The 12242-nt window shown below is 31.2% G+C and overlaps 1 protein-coding gene across 1 annotated transcript in view; it reads right to left on the reverse strand.

Moving 5' to 3' along the window:
• Positions 1-11559: 11559 nt before the first annotated feature.
• The window catches only part of LOC108689005 (dopamine D2-like receptor), an 18345-nt gene continuing 17662 nt past the window's right edge, over positions 11560-12242 (reverse strand). The window contains exon 6 of the mRNA XM_018195585.1: positions 11560-11768. Coding sequence (XP_018051074.1) covers positions 11560-11768 — 209 coding nt within the window. The remainder of the gene's footprint in view (positions 11769-12242) is intronic.

Here is a 12242-nt window from a genome sequence, read left to right on the forward strand (position 1 = left end):
GTTTCTTCATATACAAATCAACTAGAATTTAATACGGAAAAATTATTTTAGATTTGTCTGTTCATATACAACAGATATTTTCATACCATCTGCAATTCGTTTTTGTACTATCTTTTATTTCACTATTTATCTATTTTCGTTCGGTTCTTCTTTCTTTTGTTCATCACACGTCCCTCGATGCTCACACGGGTATAAATGGCCAAAATCCAGGGATACCTTTTATTTTTCAAATGTCCGTAAAAGTTGGCACCAAACGATTTCGCTGCTGATTGAATTCGCTGGCGGCAGTGGTAGTTGGCCGCGACCATTGTCACTGCAGATTGCATTTAACCAAATCAATGTAGTCACACGTATTGGTGGATTCGAACTGCAATAGTTTGAAAAAAAGATGTCACATCTAGAAGGGGAATAAAGAACTTCCACAAGAATAAATAAAAAGTAAATCGGATGTATAACCAGCAAAACATTTTTAATGTTTGCATTAAATTCAGAAATATTTTTAATAATTAAAATTAGTGTTTTAAATTTATGCTTTTTGTTAACTTTTTTATTTATATTCTCATAAAAGTGTCAATTCTTCACAAAACACACACATTTAAAACATATAGTTATCTTTTTACAAATATATTTGATAACGCGATCCCATTAAAAAAAATAATTAATCATTAAGTAAAATTTATTATTTAAATTGAACTGAGTTTTATATTATATTTATAAATATTAAATTTTACTAAACTGAAAGTTTCATTATGTAGCGATAGCGAATTTTATATAAGTATTCATATCCCAGTGGTGCATTGCATTTTGAGTTCATCTCCATTCGAGTTGTCAAGTAATTAATTACGTAGAATAATTGTGTGTATTTCCGTTGTTTTATGATTTAGCCAGATAAATTTCACATTTATCCGCCATTTCCATTATTTTTCTAACAATGAGTCGACTGACTAGAAGTTGTAAGTTTCACACTTAATTATGCTCTGGCGAGAATAATATAGGTTTATCCCGTTTTCCTTTCTAGAATTTCTCCGCGCCGTAGAGTGAATAATGTACCGTCGGCTTACGTTAGATTACTTCATTCGTGCATTTTATGGAGATAGCATGAGCGATTTAATTGCAAATTGGATCTGGGCTCTTTCGTTATTTTTCATTATTTCATCCGTAATTGAAACTGTTGCGAAGTTCTTTTATCGTATGCATTTCCGAGTGCAGGATCGCAACTCATTTTAATACACGTGCCGTGTCGAAACTCATTAGCGATATTATTTTACATGGTATTCATTAATAGACTCGTTATAGTAAGGACTCGTTGTGAAAACATAACTTTCATGTATGCGCATATTTATTTACCATTTAACTGTACGTTTACGTCGCTCTTTTTGAAATGCCGAGTGACCAAGAAGCGAAAAGAGATGTGATCCGGAGGTAAAAATTAGAAGATCACTTTTAATTTATACTATAATTTATTATTTTTAACAAGTGTCCTGTTCTGTGTGTATGTATGCTTATGTCGCATGTGAATGTGTCTTCGCGTAATTTTTCACGCTCTCTTAAGTATGTATAGGTATTGCCTTCAATATACATACAGCATTTTTAAATTTTTTTTTACGCTCTTATTTTCTCGCGGCTTAAATCTCAGCAAATTAAAAGTTCTTTTCTTAAACCTATGCCCTGTATAGACCATTGGTGATAATAAATAAGAAATCCATAGGAAAACACAGCATCCGATCTCACGCATCGGTATAACACGCGCGTATGTTACGTCATAGTATAATATACTATGTATAATATATATCTCTGTTTTTTTAATGTTACAGCACTCCAACACTTTCATCCTCGAAAGACAGCGTGCCAATCATTTCGCAGGAAGTTTCTGTAATTCTCATTCGATTATCGGGAATCATCAGAAACTCCGTCGTACTCTTCCAAAACGTGCACACAAACAGATGCAAACATGCTCCTCCAATTAGACTTAGAATATTTACATAGATATACAGCGCTATGTTGACTTGCTCTTGCAAATCATGGCATCATCTTCACGTATGTGTCGGAGTGTATCGATACATATCATATACATATCGCATATATGTACATAAGGGAAAGTATCAGGTTAGAAAAATACAGCCATTTTACTCAGGATTATAAGAAATCTTCTAACATTTTTCGAAGTGTCACGCTATAACAGAAGACTAGGCTTACCTCTCTCCCTTTTCTCTTTCACTCTTTCTCTCTTCACACGAACATGTATTTTGATTACCATTCATATCATCGTCTGAAACTGTTAAATCTCATATCATCTTCTTCTAACTCATCAGATTGAAACCCATATCTTCATCTTGCATTTAACACTAAATCTAGACACACAAAAAGAATTATTTTGCTGAAATATCTAAAAATTTACTAGATACAGATCTGAAATTTTGTTTATAACATCAAAATAATTATGTAGGACTAGAATATTAAAACTTTTTGTAACATTATTATCAACGTTTAACTGTAGAATGCTGTCACTATTGAATAATACAATATTGCTATCAATACGTAAATTTTATGTATAAGAAAATAGGCCATTTTCAATTAATATAACGTGAAATGTTTGATACATTTCACTTTTAATGACAAAATATTTATAATTAAAATTTTTCTGAATACAAATGACTTAATTATTAATTTAAAAGGAAAGAAAAAATAAACATATAATACTAAATTTAAAATGATAAACTTAAAATGATATAAAATATGTTCAATTTTGTGTCTCTTCATATATCACTGAAATAAAATATAATGACCCAAAATAATAACTCAAAACTGCATAAAAATTGAAATTACCATCACGCTCTGTTATAATATTAATCACGAGAGAATTTAAATTGATGTACATTTAAAAAAATGGACAGAATTTTTAAAAGTTTATCTTCACTTATTCTAGTTTTAGTATAGTTAGTATAGTTAGTATAGCAATTAGTTTTAGTATAGCAAATTGGACATCCTGATAATTATTGAAGCTTAGCCCCCAAAGACGTTTACTTGTATGTAAAATTTACGTATCGATATAATATAATTTCATTCTACATAATTATTTTGATAATCCAACAAAATAATGAAAATAAATCAAATTACGAAGAATTTAAAAATCGTTCTGAAATAAAACATTATTTATATTCATATGATGAAGTAAATCAAATAAAATAAATGTATTTTAATTTGATTTTATTCCAACAAAATTATTTTCAGATCAATATCTAGCTGAATTTTTACATACTTCAGCAAAACTATTCGTGCATCTGATACACATCTTTGTTTTATTAATTGGCCTCTGAGAATAAGACTTTGGGATCAGACAGCCATTTAGTGTAGTGCTAAACGTGATGCAAAATGGGGATGAAAATGTTCTCGTGATGGGTTGTAGAAATGCGAAGATTACGCAGAGATTGCGCTGGCATATCCTACCGTACTTGTTTTCCGCGCTTCGTTAGTGATACGAGAAGCAAAGCGTGCGAACTTCGCTAATTAAGAAGCGATCGACTTCGTCCGGAAGTCTCTTTACCCTTTACAACGATGTTAAGTGGCACATGGCGCGATCTACGAAGATAAAGATGGGACGGGGGCGACTCCTGCGGGGAATAAGTCGAGAGATGATCGGTCGACAAGCAAGAGAAAGAAAGTTGACAAACTTCCTGGCGGAGTTATGAAAATGACTTAAAACTTCACAGCCGGCTTGCGCAAATTCATTGTGGTCGAAGGGACTTAAGTAGGTTTTATACCTTTTGGAGGTTTACATAAATTAAAAGATTTATCCCTCGAATTGAAAGCTGCAGCTTTAAAATCCAGGCGTCTCTCTTCTTTTCTACCAAACCATGTTTCACTCTATGACGGAGTCATCTCGTGTTACCTCCCTCGAGAAATTTTAAACGTTATTGTAACGCGAATGTTGTCGCGTCCAAAACCGTCACTTTGTCCTGGGAAAAAAGAAGTTGGAAGTAGTCGTTTCGTAGTCGACGAAATAGTAGAGAAGAATTCGCGAATTTCTCTAAGAAGCGGAATTCGCAAAATTGCGAGAGAACGTTTCGTTCACGACAGTTTTCGTTCTTCGTAACGTTACTTCGCAGGAAGACTTTACAAATTTCATTAATCTCCATTAGCTGTATCTACCATTAGTTGCATATTACTTTAAATAAGACAAATATACGCGGTCCTGATTATACCGAAATAGAGGAATGAAGAACGTTATTAGGGTGTTAAAAGGAGAACCATGTCGCGTGATTATTTCAAACTCGCGAAATTCATTTGGCATAATGACGTAAATAATTAAACTAACGAAGCAATTTCTCATTTTGCAAAAAGTACGATATGCGAAACATCTTCGATGAGTCACGACGAACATCGTTCAATTCTGCGGACGTTTGTCACACTCGAGTACACGTGTCATTTATCGCAAGTGACCGTACACTCGTCCGGGCTTCACCTGGCACGAAACGTACGCAAACTACGTTTTACTAAATCAACTCGATCAGAACATCGTCGTAAACCGCGCCACGTTTTACACGAAGCTATATGGTATATCGAATATGTAACAATATAGGATTAAAGGTACCGTTTGTGTGTAATTCGTAGAATATTTACAAATATACATCGGAGACTTAAAGTTATGTTGCACAGCATTCAAAACCTAGTAAAAAGCTTTGATTGTAGACTTTATTGCATCAGCACGAACGCACGTAATGTATATCGAAACGAACGATATCGTGATTTGTTCGTAACTCTGGGCCGTGCAAAAATTTGCATCTGGACTGGTTTAAATGTGTTACTATACACGCGCGCGAGCAGTTATCTAATATATTTATCAAAGAAACGTTAAGATAAAAATGATACATTAAGTAAAAAATTTGCACGGTCTTGTTAACATTTTGATTGCCATGTATGTAATTGGATATACAGTTATACAGTATATACAGTATATGGATCTGCAGTTACGAAATTAAATTGTGATGGTGTGCCATTATATTGATGATTTTTTCAAATTGTTAAATATCGAAGAAGCTATAATTCTTTAAGTTAATTTGTTATTTTTCCTATTTAACTTCCATATAGTATATTATAGGAAATCTGAAAGAGCTCAACTTATATATCAATAAAAAATTTTTATTGAAAAATATGCATTTTGATTGTATATTTTACGGAACCAAAATTAGAAGCATTTAGTTATACTATTGATCGAATTCAAAATGACACACAGCACTAAATATGTTTATTTACATTAATATACGCGATGCATATAAGAAAAGATATATTTATTATTCCTACGTTGCGTGTATCTTTAGCGCACACAAGCCAAAATATCCATAAATATTTTGAGAAACATTAAATTTTAAGTCTTTTACCAATATACTTATTTTATAAATAAATTTGAGTGTAAAATAATAGTGCGAAAACAGATTACAAAAATTTGACAGTCAAAGTGTTAATGGTTTCCAAGAATAGAAGGGAATTTAGATAAAATCAAGCAATTAAATTTATTATTCTTTCCTAAAGAAGTAAAATTATCATACAAATTTCTTCTATTTCTATTTCGAACATGCAAATCTCTTAAGTCTTAACACATTTCAAACGTGAGTTGTCAACTGGAGGGACAAAAATCGCTTATCATGCGAAAGATACCTAGGAATAAAATTATTGTTTTTAGCGCACATCTCGAGATTTTGACAGTGACAGCATCAATTTTTGGAGTGGCTGCAATCAAGGCTTACATCGACGTAGCGTAAAAAACATCGCATTATACATTTTTTATCATGAAAGAAACATGTTTCGGAAGTGATGTAAATCAAAAATATGCTTGACATATGTAAAATTTCTGACAAACAAAAGGAAATGGCAGTGCTTGATACAATGAATATAATCACGTTTGATTGATTTTATACCTGGTCAGAGACACTACCGCACACCTCTTGATGATCTAATCTTATATCTTCAATAATTTAATATTAACTCTTAATATACATGATTGGGTCATTCATATTCAACGTTTTTTTTCTCTCAAAATACTAGGAACATGTGGCTAAATAATGGTTTATATACTTCCTAAAAAAAAACTTTAGCATCTAAAGAACAAATTTTATGCGTTTCGTTTCTCCGTATTTTTCAACGAGAAAGTTTCAGGAATTCACGAAATCTTAAGACACGAAAGACCTATTATAATTTATAAAGTATAATTTCTTTTTGCAGCTAAAAAATTTTTATATCTCTTATTTTTAATTAATTCTTGTTTATACTACAAAAATTTAACGATTAAAAAAATTAAAAATGAAAGAACTTGCATTGAATGTTATAAATAATATTTAAAAAATGTAATAAATATAAAATTTAAAAATATTCAAAATGTTTTCTCTAATTAATTTAACATTTTGTGTGTAATATCAATGATAAAATGCATTATTTAAAATGCAATAAACGTTTAATTTATATCCATTTATACATTAACAAAATATATCTATCATTTTCGAGTTATTCAATAACTAAATTTTTTGAACGGCATGACTCAGAACACATTCATCGTGTGTAATAAAGGTACCAAAAACTATTGTGTGTATTAAAAGTTAACAAATTGTAAAATTTTCTTCTATTAAATTATTTTCCCTTTCTGTCTCCTTTTCTCTACAAGTTTGTAATTGTATATTTAACAGTCACTACTCGCTTTACACGATTTGATATCTCTGACTGGAAAAATCGAATTCAGGAAAAATCGAAAAACAGAGATATATTTTATTAATAAAAACTTTCAACATAGTCTATCCCTTCTCTCCTCGACTTCAATGCAATGCTCAGAACATTCTTTCAACCATTACACAGAGAAAAGGTTTTCTTTAAATTAAACAAATTTATGCATTGGAATAATCCAACCAAATGGATATTTAATTTAAGAATGTTATGCATTAAAACTAAATTTTTTTTGATTGAACAAAATATGTTCATTTAAAATTAAATTTTAATGAAATATAAATAGAATTTTCAAGTCCAAATCTTTTTCTCTGTATAAAAAAAAATGTTTACATCTTTCGAAATGCTCTTCATTGCGCTCGTTACATTGAAAACTACATAATTCGAAATCAAAGCCATCTGTTCTAACAAAACGATCAACATCGTCTTGATTTTGGATTTTGTCGGTCTCACTTTGGTTGCTTCTTTTGAGATCAATTCAGGTTTAAATTTTTAAACAAAATTTGTTTCGGAATGTGAATCTGGAATTGACTAATACTCTCCTTTTGAGACAACAATCCGCTGTTCCATTACGAAAATTTTTAAGGACAAAAATTCAACAGAATCGTTTTCTCACACGGCCGTTTTCAGAATACATATTACTTGCATCGTCATGAAAAAAATTGCACAAGTAATCAAATGTTAATATTAAAAATTAATTGTCACAAAAATGGCATTACTTGTACATTCAGGACAAAATCAGTTTCGGAACTTTTTAGACAGACCGCGTTATAAATAAAATGCATAAATGTATAAATGATTAATTGTATTATATCTACTATCTCAGACATGCGTTAATTACTTCATTCAAGTTTGAAACTGGAGAAAACTATCGTATTTTCGACATGAACGTGATTTGAGATGCTCATGTTACGTCGATCAAATATTAGTTAAAATGTGAACTTTGCGATTGCGAATGATGAAACTTTGTACGAATTAATTAAAGAGGACACACATCATACTCTGCATTTCTGCGCCATATTAAGACTTAACATACGAATATGTTTGTCTTTTCCTTTCAAATTAAACTGACGAGTTTAATTTCTGGCGTAACGAATACGGAGAAATATATTTATTCTAAATCTAAACAATTTCTATTTTACGTATAAATATATAAATGATGTCTTGAGAGATTGTATTTTAACTTCTGTTGTTCTATGTGATAGATCTCCATAAACATTGAAGACACAAATAAATGTAAAATACTTACCAGAGTACCTTTTTTGCATTAAGATGCCATAACGTGTATTGTATTACATCTCTTAAAATTCAAATGTTGTTAAATATTGTTTAAGATTTAAGTATTGACATATCTATTAAACAAATCACGACAGTAATATTAAATGTCTTTGAAATATAAAACATTTATACATACTATTAGATATTAAAGGAGCAATGATAACAGTGTCTCATCATCATCAAGAAACGCGATAACGTCTCGAGCCATAATAGTAAAAAAACGCTAAAAATGTATTCTTTTTTCAGCAAAACTGCTAACAGACATTAAATCTTTAAACATTAAACGAAAAAATTAATTAAATACTTCATAGGAATTTTCGTTCTCTTTCTTCTGAGCAGTCCTGTTAGAATGATCCGCAGTTGGTTTTGAATAGAAATAACATAGTACAGCGATCGTTGATACGCATCGTCTCGCAGCTCGATGAAAAGGTTTTGAGGAATTTACACAGCCACATTATTTCAAGAAAAAGAAAAATACAGCGTAGAATTAGGTTGATTGATTCGCAAGCAGCAATTCGCGCTGCGTACTCGTACCTGATATGTTTGAAAATTCGGTCACGGCGAATTTCACACTTGATCACGAAACAGAAGGCATGAAATATCAAAACTCAGAACAATGCTGTATGTATTATACGTACACAGCATTGCTCGACATAACTTCCGTCTGAACAAAAATCTTGCGAACATAACACGAAACTCGATAATGAACTTCTTACCAAGTTTCCCCTTTTATTTAATATTTTTCTTTTATTAGATTTATATTCTGTTTATAACTTTTATTTTTTAGTCCTTTGTAAGGTATATTAATTTCACCCGTATTCCACTATTGCGCTTTAAGAAAAATCGATACTCGATAGTTTGCATTTACATCACGAGTCCGAAAATTCTGGCGTTGCGCTTTTACGCTCGATCGAGCCGTGAAATCTAGAATTGTGTTCCCAATCTTCATATATACCATCGTTATTGTTCAAGTCCACCTGATTATTTATACAATTCGTAACTGGTAACACTACTTGGTATTGGAATATTGCAACAAATCCTACATATTAAAGTTCGCCGAGGTGGTTAGAACAAATTCCGGAATTTCGCTATTCGATCGAGTCTGTATAATGCTCGCAAGTCAAACCTGCGTGTGAGTACATCGCGACAAAATCGCGATCGTAAAATAATATATAGATATATATCAGGAGTTCTCAATCCATATATTTACGCTCCGTTTATTATTTATGCATTAGTTGCTTACTGTATAAATACTTTGCAGATGAGTGACGTAACTCGACACAAAATCCTCTTTACTATTCAGAAGAGGAATATCCGTAATATAGGATGTTCGAAATGTGCAAATTTTATTACTTAATAAAATTAGAGAAATTCTGGGAAAATAAAATAAGTGAAATTAATAAATAAATTAAAATAAAAACAGATATATCGATAAAATATAACTTCATATAAAGCATGAATTTGACTGCCTCATCAATATAAACTCTGAATATGTCTTATAAAACATTCGCTTACGCGATTTGATTTTTAAGAAATTGATGCTGCCACAGTTTGATTGTGATTCAATTACTATATTATTCATTTAATTGTGTATTCATTTAATTGTTTCGTTAAAAAGATGTTGAAAGTTAATAATCATTCCGTGACTTCAACAAAGTAAAAGTGTGTAGAACTGAATATAATAGATTTATATTCACATTTATTATAATATCAATGTAAAATGATGGGAGCGCTAAATTGAGAAACCCTGAGAAACTCGTATATAAATATCGAGAGAGAGACTAGCGTTTTTAAAGTTTTAAAGTTTTTAAAATATCAAAAAACTCTTTCTTGAAAGGCAATTTAAGAGCAAATTTATATATTTTTTTTTCGAAAAACATGTGTTTTCATGAAAATAAAAATTATGATCCTAAAAGCCCAATAAAGCCCTACATCTCTCTCTTAAATATTCCCACGTTCAGAAAAATATCTTATTCTCGATGCACAGGCTCTGAAAAAATGTTTTTCTAACTCAGAAATTATGATATTCTTCGACATTTGATAACATGTAAATGAGCATTCAAGTTAGTCCAAAGTACACTGTTTTCAAAAGTTAATCTTCCGTGTTGTCCTAAAGCTTCTGTCTCATACTTGATGTCACCCTGTATATCGTGAAAGGACATAACTTTATTTATGTAACATATGTATAAGTAATATATATACGATATATATATATATTTTTCTCTCTCATTCTCTCTTTCTTTCACTCTCTTTCTCTCCCTTCCTCTCTTTCTTTTTTTACATGTACCGAAATATAAATACATACAATTACACTGCGAAACGCGAGTTGTATAGCGTGTTTCTACGTATCGTCATACAAATAGCGGTCTCGGCTGCTTTTGCTTTGAGCGAAAAAAAATATTGCTATAACTTATATCCTACGTTAATACTGTCACGGCGTACTTAATCATCCAGATGGAGACGTGTAATGTGTAATATATGCTCGCATAATAAATACACTTCTAACAACTTTAACCCTCCGCACTCTCTGTGCCTCTTCCTCTCGCGCGGATCTCATTATTATTTGCTTTCGCGAACTTAAATTACCTTCCAAGAGTGTAATCACTCTTGTGAACGCGCGATTATTACATCTCGACATAGAGCCTGTCTTTGATGAGTTCTTTGAGCGCCGTAAACGTTTGCTGTATGTGATTTGTACAGATTATCTAAATTTCCTGCTAATTTGCGCGATACAGTGCGGTTGATCGACGCGGTGTATTTGCTTTCGCTTCGCAAAGCCTTACTTAGCAATTACTTGAGCTGCTCGTGCGAGAATTCAACTTTAACGTTCATGCACGTGTATTTCTAGCGCACGTGTGTGTCCTCCATACAGCGCGTCATGCCACGATAGTTCGATATCACAGTGCACGCATTTTCACGCACGTGAACGCGATGAATCATTGCTGCGATACAACGAATACAACAATTTTCGCTGTCTGATCGCGTGTCAATTTTATGTATACATGAAGAAATATCTTCTTCTTTTTACATCAACATGATTAACAGGTAATATCTTCAAATATATTGTACATTAATCCGTCTTGTGAATGTCTCATAAATTTGAAAAAATTATTAATATTTAAATATATATATTATACTACGTAAAAGCAGAAAATTCATTTCATTAAATAAAAATATCAATTTTTACTTCCATTTTTATTTTAATAACTTTTGTAATCTTCATAAATTATTTTTATGGAATGCATAAAAATCATGTATGACGTTTATTGGAAATAATGTTATTTGTCTCTTCATATCGCAAACCGTATTTTCTAAGAGTTTTAAAATGGAAAATATTTCGTGAGTCTCGGCTTTCCTTATTCGCTTGGAAAACGATTGACACGCGACGGAACGCGAAAATCGATAGGCAAATGCAGCTGTTGAGATTTCAAATACAAGAACAACAGTACCTGTTGCAAGTTTGCCGAGTGCCTACAGTCTTGTTGTTACATCACAAATACGACAATTTACACCGAGTTACGTTTGCTGTCCCGTGTTTCTTCTTCAGCGGTAGAAGGATGAATTGCACGCTTATATACTGATCAGCTTGCGGAAGGCCTTACGGAATTCGGGGTTGAACACAGTGTATATTACAGGATTCACAAAGCTGTTCATGTAGCCCAACCAGGAAGTGATGATGAAGGCTGTAACACCAGGTTGACAAGCCTTCGTCAGCTTCGTGCAGATTGCATCCATGATGTTGCAAGTGAAGAATGGCACCCAGCATATTAGAAAGACACCTGTGACATTTATGACATTGATCGAAATAATTATTTCAATAAGTGACGTATGATTATTTACTTTATAAAATACATCTCTTAACGTTCTTATAATTTCTGACTTATACAATTTTAATTATAACGATATACTATATACATGTCAATAAATGCTTACTATTCTTTCTCTAATAATTATATCTTAAATACAAAATAATACAAAAATTTAATATAAATTCTATACCTAATGAAAACTCGATATATATAAATTATACTTTCATTGTTATCGCTCTATTAATTATTTTAAATTTTGTTGCGTATTTAAATATTTTAAACAAAAACATTTAAAAAAAAAGAAATTATAAGAAAATCTTATTATATAGAAACTATCTTCATTTTAATAAAAATCGGAGAGTTTAATATACAATAAAGATTAATAATGCAATTTGACTTTATATCCTTATTCCTCCTTTTTATAATATATATTATAATATATAT

Source organism: Atta colombica, unplaced genomic scaffold (genome assembly GCF_001594045.1).
Source record: "Atta colombica isolate Treedump-2 unplaced genomic scaffold, Acol1.0 scaffold252, whole genome shotgun sequence".
NCBI classification, from domain to species: Eukaryota; Metazoa; Arthropoda; class Insecta; order Hymenoptera; family Formicidae; genus Atta; species Atta colombica.